Raw genomic sequence first — 25,666 nt, forward strand, 5'->3', positions numbered from 1 at the left:
TGTGCATGTGACCCTATTCCAGGAGCTGGGAAGCCAAAGGCCCAGACACGTCTCAAACAAAGCTTGGAGGTTAAGCACTTGGCAGGGAACCACTCATTAGTTCATCATGTCATCAGAAGCAATTAGCACCTCTGCCTCCCCAGGGCTTGGCTGGTAGGCCCTTAACCCTTTGGCTTCCTGAGGAGCTGGGGAGCCCGGCTGGCAGGACAGGGACAAGGCTTGTGATGGAGCATGGCAGGCCTCTGGGTCAGCAACACCTGGAGAGCTATGATGCTGGGGCCTTCACCTTTGCCCCAGAAAAGCCTGCCCTTTCTGCAGAGGGTGGACACCTTTTCGTTCTGTCTCCCTCCTCATGTGTGAACTCCCCACCTTGGGAGGCAGCTCAGGGGTATAAGAAGCCATCTCACCCAATCCATAGTTTTTTCTTCCATCAACTGGGATGGAATTTGAGAGGGTGGGAACTTTCCAGGTTCTACACCCACAGCCGAGGCCCTGCAAATGCAGAGAAAATTCCAGCAAAGTATTGACGGATGATGATTGATGAATACATGATGCGAGACGTATTTACTACCCATCGCTATCAGCCTTCAATCCCCATATCTTCTGGGTCCAGCCTGTATTTCCGTGTGTGCAAAGAATGCACACCAACAGGTATATGCACATATACACCTGTGCATGCAAAATCAATTTCAGTGGAAAGACTTGGATTTCTCCAGAACCCTTGGATGTTTTCTACCTAGTCTTCCCAAATGTCCTACTCATCAATCCTGCCTATTGAAAACCTCTAAGCAGGAGAAAGGAATTGGGAAACTCAAAGAAAGCAGAGGAATTGAGGGAAGGCCTCATAAAAATAGCAGTCTTTGCTGGTGACCATAAACCTTTCACCCGAGCAAGTTTTTCCTCTCGGTAAGCTTGGCTCAGAGCCCAGTTGTCTGCTACAGGGAGGGTGGGCAGGGTGGTACCTTGTTCGCAGGTTCTCTGGCTGGGGTGGACCATCAAACACTGACAGGACATCAAAGTCCTCTTCCAGAGCAAAGGACTGGAACACGAGCTGGATCCGGTGCTGGTCGTCTGCCGTGATGGTCCACGTGCAGTTGGCATAGTTGGGGTAGCCATACGGGAACCCTGGGCTCTCAACCGTCCCATTAGGGCCGTGCAGTTGGAACGTGCAGTTCTGGCCTGGGAGAGAGAAAGGCAGCAGTTCAGTGTAGGCAGAAGAACTTCTACAAGCTTCCAGAGAGACGGGAGCAATTCGTTAGAGAATCATTCATCCACTTTTTTCCATGTGCTTCCTACGGGCCAGCCCTATGCTTGGCGCAGAGGGAGTCAAGACGGGTGGCTAACATTGACTGAGCGTGCTGCGTGCTGTGTGCTGTGCACTGACATGGTGATGAATCGCATATCATTTGATTCAAGCCTCAGAGCAACTCTGTGCAGTAGAAAACTAAGCCTCAGAGGGCTTGTACTAAAAAGCAACCAATACCAGCCTAAACTCAGACTTCTCCTTCACAACTTTAAATATCAACATGACAATTTCAAACCTTCTCCGTTGTCTGCATGCAGCCTCCCAATCTCAGCTAATGCCCTCCCCTCCAGCTCTCCGTAGAAATTATAATAAAAGCCATTGGTGAGGATTCCCTTGTCTTCCCAACCCCAAACCTGTCTAGCCTGCTCCATGCTGTCTTTCTTCCTCCTACAGAGGAGCCACCTCTCTCTCCATCTAAACAGAATCTCTCCATGTGCCCCTCGGATCCCTTGCCTCTCTACTCTTTGAGAACTTTCTATGATCCTGTTTCTCTCTTGTATGTATTCAATCGTTTCCTCTCTCCTGGAAACTTCTCGTTTTAAATGTGCTCAAGATCATTAAGAAAACAATTCCCCACTCCACTCTTCATCTCCCCCCAGCCTTGTCTCTCTCTCCTCCCCTTCACAGCCAAATTTATAGAAAACACAATCTGTCTATACTTTCTGTCTCCATTTCCTTACTTCCCACTCACTCTCCAACCCCATCGCTTCTGCCTTCTGGTCCTATAGATCCACCCAAACAGGTCTACTAAGGTCACCCATGGCTCTAATGGATATTTTTCCATCTTCATGTTAACTGACCACTTGGCCGCCTCTGATGCTGTTGCCCACCCGCCTTCTGGAAACACTCCTTCCCCCCAGAGCGTCTCAGACCTCACTCTGCACTCACACCACCTGGGGATCTGGCTCAGATGGAGACACAGATGGACACCTGGGTGGGGCTGGAGAGTCTGCGTGTCCACCTGGCTCCCTGGTGATGTGGAAGCCACACCTGAGCAGCAGCGCCCGGGGCTTCCGCCCATGCCGCCACGCCCCTTTCCCACCACTGCTCTTTCTCTGCCTCCTTCCGGCTCAGAGTCGAGCCTCATCCCCTCTCTCTAGTCTAGAGAACCTCCCCACTTGTGCACAGGTGACTCAGAACGTCGCAGGCCGGCCAGACCTCCCCTCTGCACCCCAGGCCTGACACCTCCTCTGGGATGCTCAGGCTTGCGACGTCCCCGGCCCACTCTGTCCTCTGCTGCTGCTCCCTCAGTAAACAGACTGGCGCCTGATCTCTTTGTCTACATAAGGCCCACCTACCTTGCTGACTTGCTGTCCAGTATTTCTGCCAATTGCTGAGAGAGGGCTGTGGAAGTCTTGAATTATAACTGTGGAACTATCTGTCCCTCCTTTAAGTTCTATCATTTTTGTTTCACATAACTCAAAGCTCTACTGTTCGCTACATACACATGTAAGTTGGCTAAGTCTTGGTGAATCAACTCATTTACCATCTTATAATGCTTTTTCTTCCTTGTTAATACTCTTGGCAAAACTTAATCCGATATTGGTACAGTCACTCTTGCATTTTTTGGTTAATGTTTGCATGGCTTATATTTTTTCATCATTTTATTTTAGGCCTTACATATCATTACATTGGAAGTAAATTTCCTGTGAGCTCAGGCCATGCTATTTTATCCATTTTGCATATTTCTGTCTTTTAATTGGTATATTGAGGCCCTTTAGATTTAAAATAATTATTGATGTGTTAGGGCTTAAGTCTGCCATTTTATGATTTGATTTTTATTTGTGTTCCCTGTTTATTGTTCCTCCATTGTATTTGCTGTTATTTTGCATTTTTTACTTGTCTTCCTGTGGATTACCTTCAAGTTTTTTTAGAATGTCATGTAATATATGTGTAGTGTTTTTAGTACTGATGCTCCCTGACTTAACAATGGGATTAGATTCCCAATAGACCCAATGTAAGTTGAAAATATCTTGTTGAAAGTGCATTTAATACACCTAACTTACTGAACATCATAGCTTAGCCTATTCTACCCTAAACATGCTCAGAAAACTTACATTAGTCCACAGTTGGGCAAAATCATCTAACACAACGACTTTTTAAAAATAAAGTTATTATAAAGAGTTTTGGATCAAGACATAAATAAATAAAAATAAGTAAATAAATAAGGCCCACCTAGAAGCTGACACCTTCCTCTCCTTCACACCCCCACGGCCAATCTACCACCCGGTCTCCATCTCCACCTGCCCCCACCCCACACCAAGCTCTTCCGTGAACTCCCGTGGTGACTCCTAACTGGTCAACCACATTTATTCTGGTCTTTACCCACCATTCTTCACACTGCAGCTGGGGCATCTTTCCAAAACAGAAATCTGATCAGGTCATCCCCCTTTCCCTCTGCCCCAAACATTCAATGGCTCCTCATTTCTCTTCAATAATGAAAAACATTTAAGATCTACAAGGACCTCTACATGATTAGGCCCTCAGTGACCTCTCAGCTTCAGATCCACCAGCTTCCCAGACAAACTCTGCCCTTCTCAGTCCTTTGTACCTGCCGCACTCTCACTACACAGCCACAGCACTTTTGCATATGTTGTTCTCTCTGCCTAGACCACACTTCCCTCCCTTCTGGGTAGAGTGATCTTTCAGATCTCAGCCTAGTGATCCTCCTTGATTGGGTGAAAGCCCCTACTATATGCTTTCATGACACTATAACCTCTCCTTGGTAGCACTGATCACACAAGCAAATTTCCATGCCTCCGTATGATTGTTTCATAGGTATCCATAGCATAAGTATCTGTCTTCTCACAAGGCTGTAAGGTCCATGACAGCAGAGACCATATGTGAGTTTGCTTATCTTGGAATCCACATCCCAAGCTCAGTACCAGGCATATGGTAAGTTCTCAATCATTTAATATATTCTGTGTAGTTATTTACTGTTTTTCCAAACACTTTTCTAGGAACTTTACCCATATTGACTTGTTTAATCTTTACAACACCCTCTATGATGGGTACTATTAATATCTCTATTCCACAGATGAAGCACTAAGGCAAAGAGAAAATGAGGAATGGGGCCTGAGTCATTGTTACACAAAGGGATTCAAACATAAGCAGTCCACTTTGAACTCACGTTCTTCAGCGTGATGCTGCTAAACTAACTCAACACTAATTTTTTTAGAGCCCACGTTAGGGATTAACTGACAAAGGACAGTTAATCTCTAAAATGACTTCTAATAGTAAGAAATCTCTCAACACAATGTATGCCATTAAATGAGAAAAAAAGTTAAGGTCTTCCAAATAAATGCTTAATAGGCATTTAATATAATTAGTCATGTAACCCTGATTAAAATAAGCATTCAGAACTAAGGAAAAGAGTATTTCCTTACCACGATAAAGGTTGCATTTTAGAAACACCTGCTTAAGATCGGGGACCAGACAGAGATGCCCCCTGTCACCTCTGGCATTTCACACCTTGTTGGAAGAGCTAACCCATGCGGCACAAGAAAAAGAAATGAGAAAAGAGGAGGCAAAATTATGGTTTGCAGATGATATATTAAGATACCTATAAAACCCAGGAGAATTAATTATAAAGCTATTAGAGCTAATAAGAAATTTCATTAAAGTAGCCAAATGCAAAATAATACCATCTGTCACATTCCTATATGCCAGTGATAGATAAAAATATGAAGAAAAAAGATCCTGTTTATGGTAACTACAAAATGCATATAATCCATAGAAATAAACTTAATAAGCAATATGCAGGCACTATATGAAAATAACTTTTACAGAGGGGTAAAAAAAATTTGAATAATTGGAGAGACGTAGTGTAATCTTGAGTGGAAAGACTAACTACCGAAAGGTTAATTTATAATATTAACCTCTTGAAAAGTTGTAGAAAAGTTAATTTATAAGCTTAATGCAATTCTGGCCAAAAGCGCAATGACTTGTTTTAAGTTTGGTAAAATGATACCTAAGTTTAACTGGAAAATAGATTATTGCAGACGATGCACCTTTTTAAAAAGGAAGTAAATTTAGCAGTCTCATTCTACAAGATAACAAACAACATCACAAACAACACTTATGAAAATAGTGTGGGAGCAGTCCAAGAGAGGACAGATAGAACTTGAAATGATATTGCAAGAATACTAATACATACAATACATATAAAAATTGACATATGTATAAGGCAATATTTAACAACTCAATGAGAAAAAAAGATTTTTGCAGGGTCAACTAATTAACAGTTTGGCAAAAGAATTATGTTATCTCCTCTGTTCACACCATATACCAAAATAAATTCCAGATGGAGCAAAGAATGAAATGTTTAAAAAAAATCAAGTCATAAAATAATTGGAAGAAAATATATGTAAATTATCTGACTGATTTTCTGAACATAATGTGGAAGATACTATAAGATGGATAGTTTTATATAAAAAGTATATGTCATGTCACAAATAGAAACAAAATTAAAAAGTATGCAAATATGTTAGGTAGAAAAGTAGTGACCTTAGTTTAGAAAGAACTATTACTAATACTAGGGAAAAAGTCCTATTTCTAATAATTGGATAGGATCTAAATAAATTAGTTCACAAAAGAAGATATAAGTAGCCCAGAAACCAGAAAAATATCCAACCACAGTAATAATGAAATAAAGCTTCTATCTATCTCTACAACTTTCAAAGGAGCCCTGGATATACTTCCCTGAACTTCCCCTCACTGGTACAGGCACCAAAGCTACTTGGCTCATGTCCCTAAAATCTGTCTGGTGAATGTCATTGCATCATGTCTTTCATTCATTCATTCCTCTAGGCTAGACCATGTGATAAAAGCATGGTGGATCAGCGACTAAGCATACGTAAATCCATCCACTGGATAGTGCCATGCCAGAGGGGTGCACAGAGTGATTCTGAAGTATAGACGCCACAGGGGCCATATCTTAAGGTCCACCCTCAGTCATGTCATGGACAACCATTGAAATACCAACATTCACCACCATGTCCAGCATCCCAGACCTCTGCCTTGGCTCAGACCTGCCCAGATCTAGAGATTCTGATTCAGAATCGGGCTGTGGACGGTATAGCTCCTGCTGTAGAGAAAGAAGGGGAGGGGCTCAGAACAGAGCCTCTGGGAATATTTTTTATGTAAGGGAACAGGAAAGGTGACAGAGTAGGGGCAGGCAGAAGAGTAGGAGAAGAGCCAGAGGGCCGTTCCACGCGGGAGAAGGTGACTCAATGTGGTGAACACCACAGAGAGACGAAGACGAGGTCTGGGATGAGGTCACTCAGTTTGACATCTAAATGGTCCCTCTGGAAGTAAGAACGCTGAGAGCTGGAGCTTTGTTCTGGTCCTTGCCGCATCCCCAGTGCCCAGAATTCAATAAGTATTTGCTGAATGGATACATCAAATCCAGCAAAGGCAGGAGGGAGGGTGGCAAAGTGGACAGAGGCCAGATTGTAATAGGCAAAGGCAAGACTGGCTGATGAGACGGGGGAAGGCCATTATATTTTAAACAATAACTTACACATTTTGCTCATTGTGGAAAATTTGGAAAATGCAGGCAAGATTTTAAAAGAGAAAACTGATCCTAATCTCATCTTCCTTCCAGAGGCAATTGTTCTTAATATTTTTCTAGATTATTTCTAGATTTTTCCATGCCTATTTCACATTGTTGAAATAATACCATATGTATAATTTTGTGTGCTCTCTTTTCACTAAGTTATTCTTCCATCTTAAATTACAAAAGCAAAGGTGCACTTGTGATCTGCATGGATATGCATGTTTGCAATGCAAGTATAAAGAAAAACGTATGCCCGGTTTCCCTCCCTTCCACTCAATCCAAAGTTACCAAAGTTAACAACCAGGTGTGTGTCCCTCCCCCTCCTTCTCCTCTCTCATGCAAACATATGGACACATTCCAGGAGAGTTTTTATTATTTTGTTTTTTAAAAAAGATTGTAGTTTAGCTCATTTCTCTGCAACTTGTTTTCTCACTTACCAATACGTTGGGGACACCTTCCAGGTCAGTAGATACAGATCTAACTCATTTTTTATATAAATGTGTAATATTCCATGCCACGGATGTATCGCGATTTATTCAAACACTCCCCTGTTGATGACCATCCAGGTCATTTCTCGGTTTTCTTCTGTAACAATTCAGTAAACATTATAACATGAGCTTTCCTCAAGATATTGAATCTGTTCATAAACAGCATTTTAAATGGACGCACAACTTTCCAATATATGGTTATACTAGAATTTACTCAACCATTCTCCTATTGTCAAACATTTAAATTGTTTCTGGATTTTTTTTTTCCTATTATAAATTAGACCTGGACCCTTAGTTACATCTGGTGACAGGATGCTGGTCGGTGCAGCGGAAAATGCTTTTCCGTGGCTGGAGTCCCAGAACGAATGTTCACTTGTGCAGTAACCGCATCCAGATTCAGTTTTCGGGGGGCATCTTGTCAGTATTAGGCTGGCTGACCTCTGTCGGGGATGGCTAGAAAGGGCTAGAAGCCTGATGAGTTTGGAAGTCCCCCAGAAATCGAATGTATGTTAGCAAGGCGAGAAAGCTCTAACCCAGAGCAGACACCCCAGATTGAAACGCTAATGGTGTGGGAGCCCCTGCCAAATGGCCAAGTGTCCTTTCATGCTTATGAAATGCTGGATTTCTTCCAAGCAAAAGGCTATCCGTTCTTCACTTCTAGTGATTGACACTCTGCCCTGTAGATGGAGATGCTGCTATTGACTTTCACGGTGATGGCACCTTGCATTTCTGTCCCAGTAGCCAGGACAGTCTGACTTCTCCCACTCATGCCTTTGGCCTCTGGTCAATGCAGCCACCAAGCAAGGCGAAGAAGACCCACATCAGGCTCAAGAACAGTCCCAGAGAACTGGACTCTTCAGGTTGTCACTCATTCATTTTGGATGGTTTCCCTAGGACAGATTTCCAAAAGTGCAGGTTACTGGGTCAGAGGGTGTGAACATTTCTGATCACCAAAATCCTTTTAGAAAATATGCACCAATTATATTCTCAACAGCTATGTCTAGGAATGCCTATTTCAAGGCATCATTGCCAACATTGTGTATTATCTTATTGAGAAGTTTTTGCCTGATAGGTACAAAAAATGCTATCATGTTTTAGTTAGCATTTCTTTATGACTCGGATTCAACATCTTTTCAACTTTTCCTAATATTAATCATTTTAATTCCTCCTTTTCGGAACTCATTTGATGACATCGTTGGCTCAGTTTTTATCATGGTGTTAATATTTTCTTACTGATTTACATGTTTTTATATATATTATATGTAAATCTTCTATGCATCATATGTGCAACATATTTGTTCTGTAGCTGTTTTGGCCTTTTACTTTTGTTATGCTTGACATGTTGAGGTCTCTAAATTTTATATACTTAAATCTTCTATAAAGTCTTAGTATTTTTCTTGTCAATTTGTACTAATTCTTCATAGAGTCAGGATTTTAATCTTTTGTCATATTTGTTGCAAATATTGTTTTCTACCCAGTTGTGTGCTTTTTTAGATTTCTCGTATCAATTAAAATGTTCAATTTTTATAGGCAATCACATTTACTTTTGTTTTTCTTGGTGATATTTTTCCTTTATTCACATTGGGAGAGACTTCTCTCAGACACAGATTGGTTGGCTTCTCATCTCACTCAACATAAAAGCCAAGTCCTCGCTGTGGCCCCCAAAGCTTCAAATGAATGGACCCCTCCACCGCCTCTCCACCTCCCGCCTACCTCTCCTCTCCTCGTCGCTGTGATCCAGCCATGTCCCTGTGATCCAGCCACGCTAAGCCCATCACATGCCCACCTTGGGACCTTCGCATTTGCTGATGCCCAGAAAACTCTTCCCCCGCCTCCTCAGTGACCACCCCAAGTAACATTCAGGGCTCCTTCTTCTCAGACCTGGTGTTCCAGGTGCCAGCTTTATTTTTCTCTATAGCACTTAGCACCTCTGACATATATTTTCCTGTTATTTTCTGTGGCCCATCCCGCCCTTAAAAGGCAGTCTCCGTGGGAATAGGGGTGCTGTTTTGCTCTCTGCTCTATCCCCGGCTCTCAGACATGAGCCTGACCCACAGTAAATGCTCACAGAACAGCAGCTGGTTGAATGAATGAATACATGGATATTAATTGCCCACGCAGCTCTCTGTGCATGGATCGTTCCTTCAGCCAGCTAACTCCGGGCCCTTTAAGACTTATTACCTCCTCCAGAAAGCCTTCTGAGAACCCTCAAGACAGCATCAAGCATTCTTCCACTGCTTACTCAACTTTCACTGTGAATAGCATTGCTTTCGCCAGTGGTGGCAGAAGAGTATGTTTAAGTGGCTGTCTTCACCGGTGTACTCCTTGAGATTTTATTCATATTTTATCTCCAGTGTTTGCCCATGGCAGACACTCAGTACATATTTGTTGAATGAATGCATGAAATGAATTAATCTTTTTATAATATTCAAACACTACCCACCTAACTTCATCTGTCTGCATGTTTATGCTTTATTTTGGAGGTGGCTTAGTGAAAAGGTTAAAAGCATGGGTTTGGGAAGCAAAAGATTTGGGTTCAAATTTCAGGTTTGCCACTTAAGACCTTGTGGACAATTTGTTTAAACTCTTTAAACCTTAGTTTTGACATCTTTCAAATGAACACCCCCTCCCAGGGTGGTTGTACAGATTAATGTGATAGTATCTGCTAAGTTGCTGAATGCTCAGTCTAGTACTGGCACACTGTAAGTGATCAATAAATACCACCTAATCTTTTGATAAAGATTTATACTTTTCTCCATATAGATCCCAGTCACATCTTGTTAAGGTTATTCACAGACATTTTATGCACTTTTTGTTGCACTAGTGAATGACATTTTTCCCCATTATTTTTTTCTAACTAGTTATTATGACTACACAGAAAACCTATTGATTTTCATATATTCACCTCACATCCAACCAGGTTTCTGGACTCTTATTAATTCTAAAAATTTCTCAGTGGATTCCCTTGGGTGTGTTAGGTACACAATCATGTTGTCCACAAATAATGATAATTTTGAGGCGATAACTCTTTTGAGAAGTTTAGCAGGAAAATTCAATTCAATTCTGCAAATATTTATTGACTGATAAGGTCAATTCTGGACAAATTTTGTTGGAGATGCCAGTGGGACATCCAGACGGAGATGGCCAGAAGGCAATTAGGGCCGCAGCCTGGTGTTTGGGGGTGCGGTCTGGGCTGGAGATACGGATTTGTCAAAGCCAGGCAATTAATGGAACTGCCCTAAGAGGAAGCACAGAGGGGAGCAGCAGCTGCTGGATAAATCATGATGCCCAATGAGGATGTCTCACCTGCCACACGGAGAACCAACTGGACCTCAAGTCTACGGGCGGCCTCTGGCCCAACTCTGTGCGTGCCTTCTGGCACGAGCACTTGTCTGCGGATGGGAGAGGCAGGGGTCAAGCAGTGTCTTTGGCCCTCTGCAATGACCCTTTGGGGAAGTACCAAGAGTGTGGTCATTAGAGATGTTGGCATCAAGCCTCATCGTGACCCCTGCCCCTGCACATCATGTGCCTCAGCCACACCAACGACTCGTCACCTGTGCTGCTTGGCCCTTTGCCTGGAACGTCCTTCCTCTGCCATCTCAACCTAGCAACTCTAACACACAGTCCCAGATGCGGTTCACACGGTATCTCCTCTGAGTAGCTTCCTCTGGTTTACAGGCGGAGTCACTGTTCTGCCCCCTCCCCCATCTCCCCACTGCAACATGCAACAGTCATCCCCAAACTCCAGACCTCTCCTCTCCCAATCTGAGCTGTTCAAAAAATGCAAAGATGACGTGCCAGGCTTGCCTAAAACCCTTCCATGGCTCCTCTGGACAAAGCCCCAAATCCTAAATATGGCCCACAAGACTCCCCATGAACTGAGCCGGCCCTGCTCCTCCCCCAGGCTTTGCTTCCTGTGGCTCCTCTGCCCAGGCCAGACTCTTTGGTGCCTCCAATGCTCAGCATGCTTTTGCTCACTCCAGTCTTCAGACCCGCTGCTCCCTCTGACTGAAGCATCTTTGCCACATCTCCTGCTCTGGCCAACTCCTGCTCATTCTTTAGGTGGCTGCTTAAAGTCCACTGACCCCTAGAGACCTTACAGACCTCTATGCTGAGCTGTATTCCCTCATCCCAACACACACCCAAGCGTACACCCTGCTGTATGTCCAGGGCCAGGTTGGGGGGCAGGGGCGGACACAGCACTACACCGTTCAGTGTCTGTCTTCCCAGGGAGATGTGGATTCCATGGGGGTAGAGACCACGTTCTGTCCCATTTCACACTGGAGCAAATGCTTATAATTTTACGTTGCCTCGGCATCCATCATGAATACAGGTCTGACCCTCTCCTACCAGAAGCAGGGCTCAGTCACCCTTGACAGTTCCAAGTTCAACCTCCTTCCAGTTCCTCACTGCAGTCCGTCTAGACACCTGCCTTAGGCACTGCATCCTGGTGATCACCTCCCTGTGGGACAGCCAGCTGCAGCCTACCAGACTCACCTCACTGACCCCCACACCCTCAGGCCACACAGACATGCCACAGGGACCACCTCTTGGTCACAGTGTGACCTCCTGAACTTGTGCCAGCTGGCTCCAAACCCACCAACTAGAACCCCCCCATGGGAAACCTGCTTGGCTAACGCCCTGGACCCCAATAAAGGCCTCTGCCCGCTGGGCCCTCTCGCTCTTGCTCCCCACCCTCTGGGCGAGCAGGTGTGTCCCAGATGGCTCCCCTTCCCCTTGGCCCTGCGAGGCCTGCTGCCTTCCTCTCTCCGGGATCTTGAAGCAATAAACTGCTTCTGTCATTTCCTGTGTGTTGCTCGCTGTCTCCTGTGTGTCTCACCTGACCGACACCCCCAAACCCGACTCTCCTCCCAATCAGGGCTCTCCTAGGGAGTGGCTGTCTTGGCAGGAATCAAGTAAACACAGTTCAGACAAGAGCCAGAAGGGCATCTGCCAGTGTAACCAAGTTCCCTGTGAGGGGACATCTGGTCACAGGTTGGACGCTTAGGCATTAGGTCATCCACTGTAAACACCCACGCCCACCTCCCCAGGAGCCCTGTCAGCTACTCTCCTGAGAGAGACCTCACGACCAAATTAGAGGAAAATATGACACCCAGCACTCAGCACACTGCCTGGAACCCGGCAGGTGCCCAGTGGAGATGTATGAAACAGCTGCACCTTGTGCATGACTCCACTAGCTCATGTGTCCTGCAGACCCGAAGCTACTCCAGCAATCCCAGCACCAAGCCCAGGGCCTGGTGTCTGCTGTCGCTGTGTGTAAATGTAGGTATTAAACGAGAGAATTATCACAGATGTTTCTAATGGAAGTTGTGCATTGATTTTTTTCTTCCTAGAGGTTTTAACAATCAGAGATTTCCATTAATGTATAATAGTCTAGTCCAGGGTTTCTCAGCCTTGGCACTATTGACATTTTGGGTGGGATAATTCTTTGTTGAGGGCACTGTCCTGTGTGCATAGGACGTTTGGCAGCATCCCCGGCTTCTACCCACTGGGTGCCAGTAGCACTTCCCAGTTGTGACAACCAAAACTCTCTCCAGACATTGCCAAATATCCCCTCAGGGGAAAAGCACCCCCAGTTGAGAACCACTTGTCGAATTCTTAGCCATTTTGGAGCTCCCAATGACAGTTAGAAATATTCTTCCTAGAATAATGTCCACAGGAAACTAACCTCCCACCCTTTGTTTTCATTTCAGGGGATTCGCAGGCCAAGGAAGCCTGTCCATGGACCCCATAGCCCAGGAGTTCTTCACCTTTGTTGGGCCATGCCCCTTTGGCAGCCTGGTGATGCCGTCTCAAAGATACCCTTAAGCACGTAAAACAAAATACATAGAATTGCAAAGGAAATCAATTATATTGAAATGCAGTTTTCAAAATATATTGAAAAATTGATCATCTAGTAATATAGGTAACCCTTTGTTAATGCATTATTAAGAGGTTTTAGCATTGGGCCTGATAAATATTGTACTTTAAAGCATAAATGCTATTTCAAGGTGGCTGTAACAACTGCATTTTTCTATGGAAAGATCTGTGATCTTATCAGTGACAAATTCACAGGTACTGCTAATACTACTGTGTTTTGTTGCCTATACTCATGATTGATAGAAATGCTAAGTTTCCATAAAAGATTAGTGAAAATAATGCAATTTTTCCCATCCAAGTCAGGGCCCTGTGGATTCTATCAAGAACCCCAGGGGTCCAAGCCAAATTCAGTCTTTCATGCAGCAAGTCAGGGGGACGGGTGCTTAGTTCCAGGCTGTATGTGTAGGGGGTCAGTGGGCAGTCAGGGGGTGGGGAGATAGGACGGGTACATTGTGCATAATATGGCCATGCCCTCAAGGAGTTCACAGTGGAGTGTAGGACACAGGCAGACATGGCCCATCTTACTAACTCTGTCTCCCCTTGACAGGTGGTTCAGGGAGATCACATGGTTAGATCTTAGGGGAACAGAAGGGAACACAGACAGACCCAGAGAGACTGGTGTTTTCATGCAGGTCTGAAGGGGACCAACATCTATCCATGTGCTTCACTAACCTTATCCCCTAACATTTGCAATGACTCTTTGAAATGGCTGTTAAACAGCCCTGGCCCCATGACATTACAAGTGAAGACACTAAAGCTCCTTAAGGTTTAAAATCACCTTCAAGGTCAAACAAGCAGCAGTAGGAGAGCTGAGATCCAAACCCAGATCTGTGTGAAAGCAGAGCCCAGGTTCTCACTGCCCCTCTCTCTGCCAAGCTGCAAGGATTTCACACACCATCTGGGGACACAGTCCCAAAGCTGCAGTCCTGGTGCTACTCTGTGCCCAGCGCCAGGGGTCAGAGCCTGGGATTTATTGAAAAGAGCTCAGCACAGTTGCTGTGCTTCAGGGACATGGAAACAAAACAGGGTCTCCTTCTTGCTCTCAAGCAGGCAACAAAGGCAAGAAACAACGCATGGCAGGTGGGGCGAGGCAGCAAGCCGGCCTCTGTGCTACATCCAATTGCTCCATGGGAATAATCCCATGCCACTCAGCTTCCTAATTCTGACTCCAGGCTCTCTGATTCTCCTGGACATGCTTAACACAGAAGCCTCCGCTGTGGACCAAATATGATTTTCCCTGCCTGGCAGTACAGATGCAGCTGTTTTTTCATCATCTCGAGCCAACACGAGCCAGGGGTTGTTTATTATGTGGACAGGGAACCCTAGACCTGCAGAAGTACCTCTGCCTTGATGATGGCAGAGACTCTCACTTGTCAAGTTATGCCACATCCGTGAACTGGCACCAAGAGAAGAAGCCATGTATGTCTGGGGGCAGGGGTCTCTGCCAGCCTGGTTCTGCCCCTGGCTGGGTCTTTCAGAGTAAAACAAGGAACTGTCATTGAACTCTCCCCAGCTGAGAAGATGCCTGAACTGTGGCTTTGGTCCAGGGGATGAAGGCTGAGCACAGGGACTGACCCATGAAAGTTCAGGGCTTAGTAAATGCTTGATTCATTTATTTACTCATTTTGAAAATCGTATTAAGCACCCACTGTGTCCCAGGCACTATCTGTCCCTGCCCTCATGGAGCTCACAGACTAATAATAATAGATTATTAAACATTTTTCTGAGCTAAGTGCTGTCTTATGCACTTTCCATGTAATAATCCATTCCATCCTCACGATGGTAGTAGATAGGTACTATTACTCTTCCCACTTTACAGATAAGGAAACTGAGGTCCAGGAAGGCTAAATAACCTGCCCAAGGTCAAACAGCTGAAAACAGTAGAAACAGGAATCAACTTCAGGTAATCTGGTGCCAAATCCTGTCTTCTCACACTACTCCCTCATGGATGGATGTATGGATGGAGAAATGGATGGATGGAGGGAGGGAGGGAGGGATGGATGGGGGAGTGGAGAGATGCTAATTTTGGGCAATGTAGTAAGCCATACCTCTTTCTAGAGCACTCTCACAAGACAAAGAGCCCTTTGCCTTAAGGAGCCCTTTCCTCAAGTGTCAACCATCCCAGCCCAAACACCCAGGCTTCTGCCCTGCTGCCTGCCACTTGAGGATGCACCCACCATGGTGAGGCTCACCGTGGCTTCAAAGGGGACCACACGGGGAAGCCTGTGCACATGGAACTTCCCAGAAGAAAAAATAACAACTTGGGAAACAGAAGTAAATTGTCAGAAACATGTAAAACCAAGCCTCTGTTTCTCTCACCATGAGCCCTTCATGATGGCAAAGACCACACCTGATTTGCTATTAAAGCCCCAAGACAGGGTTTGGCATTTCATAGACACTCAGCTAATATTTGTTGAGTAAACAGAGTAATACGTCTGGTTGTCATCTGTGCTTTATATATTATTTTTTTTCCATTTGTTTCTTTACCCATTAAAAACTCATGGCTGCTGTTTTCCTGGGGCAGCTGGCCTCATCCCCAAGAAAAGTAGGCGACTTCAAGCCTTTTGCCCTCATGTGATGCATATTTGAAAAATAATAAAAAATGGAAAAAACTCTAATGTGGTGTAGTGGAAAGAATCAGAAAGCCTGGGTTCTTAAACCTGCTCCAGCACTTACTAGCAAGCTATATGGTCACGTCCTTTAGTCACTTAAGGCCCCTGTCCCTCCATCTATAAAATGTGGCTCTCAAGACCACCTTCACAGAGATGCTCTGCTACAGCTGGCCCAAGTGAATTGTTGGTACCTGCCTGGAGCGAGAAGGCCCTGTCCATGGTCCTGAACTGTGAAAGTCCTCAAGGGAGGTTGTTTCTCCTGACCCTACGCCACTGGAGATGCCTGTCCAACCTCTCCCAGGGTTTCTGCACCAGGTGAGAAAAAAACAAAGAGAGTTGGTGAGATAAAGAAGCAGAGGGAGAGTAAGAGAGAGAGGGACAGCGGTGATGGGGAGAAGGTGGGGGCAGAGAGCACTGCAGATCCACTCAGGGTCACCGTGCCCCAGCCTTGGACCAGGGGGAACCACACTAGAGATGGATTGCCACAGGAGCCTGGGGTGGCAGTGACCACTCAGAGGCGTACTCCTGAGATGTTCCTGGAACTTCTGCCTCAGCAGCCAGTAACAGGGAAGAGGAATAAGTGCCAGGTGGGAGATGAGGGGTGAGGAGACTCAAAATCAGACAGCATGAGGACCAGGTTCAAGGAGGGCATGGCATGTGGTCAGCAGCTGTGAGGTGCAACTGCTTCTTCCTCTGTAGTGACCTCACCCTTCATTCCCCTGGCAGCTTCAGACTGGACATCTGCTGGGAGTCCAAAAGATCACTCATGGAGACAGTCCCGGCAGCTACAGGGCAAGCTCAGTCCAGACCTTTCTTTAAATTAAGGCATCCAAAGGTCATCTGCAATTTCACTTTGTTTTTCCCAATCTTCAGCAGATGTGTTGCTCATTTTACATGCAAAGAAAAGGGCTTTTTGTTTTGATGCCCCCAACGGCACATTTGAATTTTATATGAGCTCTGCTGGTGATTTGAAAATTGTTCCTATCAAAAGGGAGAGTTCAAATCAGCCCCCTCTGCTCAAGCAAATTAGTGATGAGGCCAGTCCTGGCCTGGCTCAGCTCAGACCAGCCCAGATGCCAGCAAGGACTCATCGTTCACCGGATATTCACTGTGCTTCTGCCACGCGCCAGGCACAGGACAGATGTGGTCTCTGCTCTCATGGAGCTTCCCTCTTGCTCACCCCTCCCCAGCCATGTCTGCCTCCCTCCTGCTCCTCCAACAGCTCAGCCGTTCTCCCTCCCCAGGGACACTCTTCTTGCTTTCTCCTCTTCTCGCAAAGTTCTTGCCCCAGATAAGGCAAACTCTTCCTCCTCCTTTCAGCCTTTGCTCAGCATCACTCTCTGAATAAGTTCTATCCTGATTACTCTCTATAAAATATTGACTCGCCCCCCTGACCTCCGACCCTGGCATGTCCGATCTCCCTTACCTGTCTTCTTTTTTCAATAGCATGTCTCACTCTATACCACCCTCGGTAATTTTCTTTTACATTGTTTATTGTTTTTTCCTCTGGCTATAGTATTTGCTTCACAAGAGCAAAGTCTTTGCTTTATTCATTGATGCATCCCAAGTGCCTAGCACACAGTAGGCACTCAGTTACTGTTTGTTGAATAAATGAACAAACTACAATCCAGTGCATTTACAAAAGCACGGCTCATATAGACCCAACTCCCTAAAGGCCCAGGAAGCCAAACCAGTTAGTGTGGCTCTGTCTGAAAGCAGTGTGGGATGGAAGAGCCCCAGAGGCCCAGCCCACGGTGCAATTAGAGCTGGGGAGGGAGGAAGCTGGGTGCCACTGGCCCACTGCTCCCACACCCGTCTCCCCACCAGACTGAGCTCCTTGGGGGCAGAGAGTGTGGTCCGCCTTTTTCATTACATCCTTGAGGACCAAGCACAGAGCTGCCATAGGATGCACATGCCAGGAAGTAAGAAGTTGGACGAGTTTTCAGCAATCATTTATCAAGCACTGACTGTGTGTCCCACACAATGCTGAGCTCCATACTTGCATTATTTCCATCAAAACTTACAATATTGCAAAGATGTAGGGATTACTCTTGACCCCATTTAACAAATGAGGTTTAGGGTAAGTAACTCACCAAAGCTCACATATATATTATAATAACAGCGGGCAAAGCAGAGATTCAAACACAGGTGTGTGTCGCTATTGAGACTGAGATTGTAACATATGTGCTCTATCATTGCATTGGGAGGAAAGAGACAGTGGGAGAGAGAGAAGGCGGAGAGATGGTGGGGTGGCCATATGCCAGATGTAGCATGGAGGTCAAAAAGCACTAAGAACCTTTTCCTCTTGGCTGGACACGACTCCATTACAGGCCTGTCCCTCTCTCCCTGCCCCCAGAGGAAGGGCAGAGATGGCATATTTTGGGCCTGGAAGAGACTTTATTTTAATAAATTCTTTTTAATTATCATATTCTCTCTCTCTCTCTCTCTCTCTCTCTCACACACACACACACACACACACACATGAATGAACTGAGGGAAAAATATATCTGAGTGGGTGGACAGATAATCTAAAAATTGTATCAGGGAGTAGCAGAGAAATGCACTTCCTCTTAAAATCTCTATAAAAGGAAATCCTAACAACTCCATCATTGCCCCTTGCCCGTACACATGCCAACCAGGAGGAACAACATGATTAGGCTGGGCATGTGGAGGCATCTGGTTCAGAACCTGCCCCAATGACCTCAGATTTCCACCCAGAAGACATCCCCATGGCCATTTCCCCAGATGCTCAGTTCTGCCCTTCATGGCCTTTCCTCACCCTGGGCTTCCCCAACCTCATCAGCTACAGCCCCAGCATATATGCCCGCCTGCTATCATGGCAGCCCCCTCACCCCAGCAGGGAGCCCCACCCACAGGTGCTCCAGCCATGAGGTAATTCAAAGTGGTTCTCAGTGCACTGCTCTGCAGAGTTCTGTGGATGAAGGTCCTAGAGACCCTCCAAGGCCTCCATAAATCCTTGTGATGCTAGCCTTCTTCTCCTGTGGGTATACTGAGATGTGTCACCATGCCAGAGACTGAGGCAGAATTCCCAGGGTCATCTGCTGGGTGGTCTTGGGAAGAATCAAAAGTATATGTTGAATGAATGAATGAATGAATAAATGAATGGGCCTTCTGATGGGAGAATCTGTAAAAAGTCCAGCAAGGCCTCTAGAACCTAGTCAGTCCCAGTGCTGGAGATTTCTGGCAAGAAACTCACTAGGAGTAGTATGGGGGCTATGGAAGAACAGAATTCAAGCCAATTCAATGAGTCTTTACTATGGCATCCTACAAGAGAGTCTGATCCTGCCCTGGCAGTGCTCACAGCTGAAGGGCAGCTGGAGAGTGGGTGTAAAACAGAAAAAAGCAGGGAATTTATAGAAGTAGAAAAGAGGGACATGGAGGGGGAGGTGAGACCCAGTTTTATCCCCACCATTGTGAGCTAAGCTCTGCTTCTAGCTAAGCCACCACATGGCTCAGACTTCCTTACTTAGGCTTGGAAATGTGTTCTGTCCATGAGCTTCCTCCCGGTGGCATTTCCCATGTGAATTCTTAGGATCAAGAGGTACCCATCTCCCTGTGTCTCCCAAGTGGGAAGTGTGGTGTCTGATCATGCATGAGTTCAGAGAGCCAGATGTGTCACACCGATGGGAGTGGCAGAGTTGGGACCCAGGACTTTTGACTCATAACAGATCCTACTGATGCAATATCCTTTCAAAACATGCCTCATTCTGAAATGGCTAGGAGCACATGTTCACCTACAGCACAAATTCTGTGGAGGATGCACTTGGGTGAACAAAGCAGGAACACACTTACACTTAACCATCACATCTCCATAGTCACCTTTGCATGGGTGGGAGTTTATTATGGTCAGCAAGACCTTTACAAGTGTAAAGCCCTGGTGCCCCTGATGCCCCTTACAGTCGAGTGGCCTCTGCTGATGGACAGTGGGGAAAGGTGCCTGAAGGAGGTGTCATTCAAAAGGGACTTGGGAATGACATCAGCAAAATGGCAGAATAGGAAGCCCCAGACCTCATTCCCCACCCCCTGCAGAGATACTGACTTAACAACAATATACAGTCTCAAAAGCCTTTATGAGAATTATAGAAACCAAGTAAAAAGTCGCCGTACCCCAGGCAAGCTCAAAGACAAGAATAGCCACGTTGAAATGTGTAAGAAAATTTGTTTCATGTCAATTGTGATAACTCTTTCCCAAAACTGGCATATCTCAAACAGATTGAGAGAAAAAGTTCAACTTGTAGCTTCTTCCTTGGGAAGGAAAGAGAAAAATGTAATGTCCTTCCAATGTTCCAGCTTTTCAGGGGGCTGCTGAGGGACTTGTTTCTGTCTTGCCTAACTCAGACTGCTGATCAGCATACTTTGGATGTGGGGAGGTGGGGCTGTGGAGAAGAAAAGAGAGCTCAGTGGCTGGTTGCAATATGAGATAACCTGTCAAACACCAGAGAGAATAAGAGATTACATGCACCTGAAAAAAAAATTAAAATAAAAACCAGTAAAACCTCTTTAATTGGAAAATTACACACATAAATCCAAAGAAGATGAATCACCAGGAAAAGTTTGTGAGGTCCCCAAAATCTCTAGCCAGGCTGACTGCTGAAGATCTTCCCTTGTATCAAACCAGTCCATAAAGACTGGGAGATAAGGTTTCTTTTTCAAATTTAGAAATCACAGCAAAAAATTATAAGGCACACAACAAAACAAAGCAACATGGCCCAATTAAACGAGCAAAATAAATCTCCAGAAACTAACCCTAAAGAAGCAGAGATCTATGAATTACCCAAAAAAGAACTCAAAATAATTGTCTAAAGAGCTCAATGTGCTACAAGAGGAAACAGATAGACAATGAAATGAAATCAGAAAAAAATGATGCATAAACAAAATAATATCAGCAAAATAATAGAAACTATTAAAAAAGAACCAACAGAAATTCTGGAGCTGAGGAATATAGTAACTGAATTTGAAGAGTCATTAAAGAGCTTCAACAGCTGACTTGATCAAACAGAAAAAGAATCAGTGAACTCCGGGACAAGTCATTTGAAATTATCGAGTCAAAGGAACAAATAGAAAAAAGAATGAACAAAAGTGAATAAAGCCAAAGGGACTTAAAAGACACCATCAAATGGACCAATATATGTATTATGGAAGTCTTAGAAGGAGAAGAGAGAAAGAAAGAAACAGAAAGCTTATTTGAAGAAATGATGGCTGAAAACCTCCCAAATCTAAAGAAGAAAATCAACCTCCAGGCCGGGCGCGGTGGCTCACGCCTGTAATCCTAGCACTCTGGGAGGCCGAGGTGGGCGGATCGTTTGAGCTCAGGAGTTCGAGACCAGCCTGAGCAAGAGCGAGACCCCATCTCTACTAAAAATAGAAAGAAATTATATGGACAGCTAAAAATATATATAGAAAAAATTAGCCGGGCATGGTGGTGCATGCCTGTAGTCCCAACTACTCGGGAGGCTGAGACAGGAGGATCCCTTGAGCTCAGGAGTTTGAGGTTGCTGTGAGCTAGGCTGACGCCACGGCACTCACTCTAGCCTGGGCAACAGAGTGAGACTCTGTCTCAAAAAAAAAAAAAAAAAAAAAGAAAATCAACCTCCAAATTCAAGAAGCTTAAAGGACTTCAACTAGGATGAACCCAAAGAGGTCAACACTGAGACACATAATAATCAACAGTCAAAGACAAGGAAAGAATCTTGAAAGCAGCAAGAGAAAAGTAACTCATCATGTACAAGGGAGCTCCCATAAGATTATCAGCAGATTTCTTGGTAGAAACATTATAGGCCCAGATGTCAAAGGGATGATATATTCAAAGTGCTGAAAGGAAAAAACTGCCACATAGGAATATTTTATCTGGGAAAACTGTCTATCAAAAATGAAGAAGAAATAAAGTCCTTCCCAGATTTAAAAAAAAAAAAAATGCTGAGAGAGTTCATCATCACTAGAGCTGCCTTACAAGAATTGCTAACAGAGTCCTTCAAGTTGAAATGAAAGGACACACTAGATAGTAACATGAAATCATACAAAAATATAGAGCTCTCTGGTAAAGACACATATACAGACAAATACAAAATTTTCTAACACTATAAAAGTGGTGCATAAATCACTTTTAATTCTGGTATAGAATTTAAAGTATAAAAGCCACATAACATATAATTATAAAACTATGTTAATGAATACAAAATATAAAAAGATGTAATTTTGACATCAATAACATAAAATGTGTGGAGGGAGAGAGATGAAAAGAAGTAGAGTTTTTGCAAGCAATTAAAATTTAGTTGGTATAGATTAAGATAGATTGTTATAATTATAAGATGTTTTATATAATCCCCATTGTAACCACAATGAAAATACCTATAGAGGATGCACCAAAGAAAACAAAAAATAAATCAAAGCATGTTGCTATAAAAATAATTTTAAAACACACAAAGGAAGGCAGCAAGAGAGAAAAAGAGGAACAAAATAACTATAAGATATATATAAAAAAATTTCACAAAATGGTAATAATCCTTCTCTATCAGTAATCACTTTCAATGTAAAGGTAATCTATTAACTCAACAATCAAAAGACATAGAGTGGTTAAGCAGAGTGAAACAACAATATCCAACTATATGCTGTCTACGAGAGACTCACTTTAGATATAAGGACATACATGGCTAAAAGTGAAAGAATTGGAAAAGATACTCCATGCAATTGGTAGGTAGAGAGAGCAGGGTGGCCTGTACTTGTGTTAGACAAAATAGACATTAAGTCAAAATTGTCACAAAAGATAAATAAGGACATTATATAACAAAAAAGGTTCAATTCAACCAGGAAAATATAACAATTATATATTCACCTAACAGCAGAGCACCAAAATATATGAAGCAAACATTTACAAAATTAAAGGGGTAAATAGTAATACATTAATGAGAAAAGATTTCAATACTCCACTTTCAATGATGGATAGATTAACAGAACAGAAGATCAATAAGGAAACAAGACCTAAATAACACTATAGACCAATTGGACCTAACAGACATATACAGAATAGTCCACCCAACAACAAAAAACTAGACATTCTTCTCAAGTGTGTACAAAACATTTTTCAGGATAGATCACATGTTAGGCTACAAAATAACTCTTAACAAATTCAAGAAGACTGAAATCATACCAAGTATCTTTTCTAGCCACAATGGAATGAAACTAGAAATCAATAGCAAAAGGAAAACTGGAAAATTCATAAATATGTGGAAATTAATCACCATACTCTGAAAAATCAATATGTCAAAGAAAAAAATCACAAGAGAAATCAGAAAATATCTTGAGACAAAAGAAAGTGAAAACAAAACATACCAAAAACTTACAGAATGTAGCAAAAGCATTACTAAGAGGGAAGTTTATAGTAGTACATTACACAGCCATTAAAAAAGAAGAAAGATCTCAAATCAACAACATGACTTTACACCTCAAAGAACTAGAAAAAGAAGAACAGACTAAACCCAAAGTTAGCATAAGGAAGGAAATCCTAAAGATTAGAGCAGAAACAAAGAAAATAGAGCATAGAAAAACAATGGGAAAAAATCAACAAAACTTAAGAGTTGGTTTTCTGAAAAGATCAACAAGATTGACAAACCCTTAGCCAGACTAGCTAAGAAAAAAAAGATAAGACTCAAATAAAAATCAGAAATGAAAGAGAAGACATCATAGCTGATGTCACATAAGTAAAAAGGATCGTAAGAGACTACTGTGAATACACCAACAAATTGGATAACCTAGAAGAAATGGATAAATTTCTAGAAACATATAGCCTGCCAAGACTTATAACTAGTAGGGAGATTGAATCAGTAATCAAAAATCTCCCAAGAAAGAAAAGCCCAAGACCAGATGTCTTCACTGGAAAATTCTATCAAACATTTAAAGAATTAACACCCATCTTTTCCAAACTCTTCCAAAAAAATTGAAGAGGATGGAATACTTCCAAAATTATTTTATGAGGCTAGCATTATCCTGATAACAAAATCAGACAAAAGCACTACAAGAAAAGAAAACTAGGGACCAAGATCCCTGATGAATATTGATGCAAAAATCCTCAACAAAATACTAGCAAATCAAATTCAACAACACATTAAAAAGATTATACACCATGACTAAATGGAATTTGTTCATGAAATGCAAAGATGGCTCAACATATGAAAATCAATGTAATACCCCATGTTAACAGAATGAAGAATAAAAGCCACATGATCATCTCATTTGATGCAGAAAAAGCATTAGACAAAATTCAATACCCTTGCATGATAAAAAACACTGAAAAAACTAAGAAAGGAAGTAAATTACCTCAATATAATAAAGGCCATATATGAAAAACCCAACAGCTAACATCACATTCAATGGAGAAAACCCAAAATCTTTCCCTCTAAAATCAACAACAAGGTAGGTATGCTCTCTCTTACCACTCTATTCAATGTATTATGGAAAGTCCTAGCCAGAGGACAAAGAAATAAAAGTCATCCAAATTGGAAAGGAAGAAGTAACATTATATCTGTTCACAAACAACATGATCTTATATGTAGAAAATCCTAAAGATTCTACACACGTGCATGCACACACACACACACACACACACACACCTGTTAGCACTAATAAATGAATTCAGCAAAGACGCTGGTTGCAAGATCAACACACAAAAACCAGTTGCATTTTTATACACTAAAAATGAACAATCCAAAAAAGGAATTTAAAAAGAATTTCATTTACAATAACATCAAATAGAATAAAATACTTAAAAATAAACTTAACCAAGGAGGCAAAAGACTTGGACACTGAAAACTACAAAACATTGTTTAAAGAAGTTAAAGAAAACACAAATAAATGGAAAGACATCCCATGTTCATGAACTGGTAGACTTAATATTGGTAAAATGTCCATACTGCCCAAAGCAATCTACAGATTTAATGCAATCTCTATCAAAATCTCAATGGTATATTTTGCATAGATTAAAAAAAAAACTATCCTAATATTTGCATGGAATCTCAAAGTACCCCAAATAGCCAAAACAATTTTGAGAAAGAAAAACAAACCTGGAGGCCTCACACTACCTGATTTCAAAACACATTGCAAAGCTACAGTAATCAAAAAAGTATGGTACTGAAATTAAGAAAGATATATAAACCAGCAGCATAGACTAGAAAACCCAGAAATAAGCCTTCACATATACCATCAAATGATCTTCAACAAGGGTGCCAAGGCTATACAATGCGGAAATAGTCCCTTCAATAAATATGTTAGGAAAACTGGATATCCACATGTAAAAGAATAAAGTTGGGCCCTTACCTTACACCATATAAAAAATTAATTCAAAATGGATTAAAGACCTAAAAATAAGACCTGAAATTATAAAATTCCCAGAAGAGAACATAGGAGGAAAGCTTCATGATATCGGATTTGGCAACGATTTCTTGGATATGACACCATAAGCACAGGCAACTAAAACAAAAGTGGACAAATGGAACTACATTAAACTTAAAAACTTCTGCACAGCAAAGGAAATAATCAATGGAGTGAAGAGGCAACCTAAGAAATGGTAAAAAAAAAAAAAATTTGCAAATCGTGTATCTGATAAGGGGTTAATATCCAGATTATAAAGAAATCCTGCCACTCAACAACAAAATAAGTAATCTGATTTTAAAATGGGCAAATGACTTTAATAGATATTTCTCCAAAGAAGATATACAAATGGCCAACAAGTATATGAAAAGATGCTCAACATCACTAATCATCAGGGAAATGCAAATCAAAACCACAGTGAGACACTACCTCATATCTT

General features: G+C 42.9%; 1 protein-coding gene across 1 annotated transcript in view; it reads right to left on the bottom strand.

Moving 5' to 3' along the window:
- Positions 1–25,666, bottom strand: part of CSMD2 (CUB and Sushi multiple domains 2) — a 571,373-nt gene that overhangs the window by 507,969 nt on the left and 37,738 nt on the right. Inside the window, 1 exon segment of the mRNA XM_069477647.1 lies at positions 963–1,179. Coding sequence (XP_069333748.1) covers positions 963–1,179 — 217 coding nt within the window.

Source organism: Eulemur rufifrons, chromosome 8, assembly GCF_041146395.1.
Source record: "Eulemur rufifrons isolate Redbay chromosome 8, OSU_ERuf_1, whole genome shotgun sequence".
Taxonomy (NCBI): Eukaryota; Metazoa; Chordata; class Mammalia; order Primates; family Lemuridae; genus Eulemur; species Eulemur rufifrons.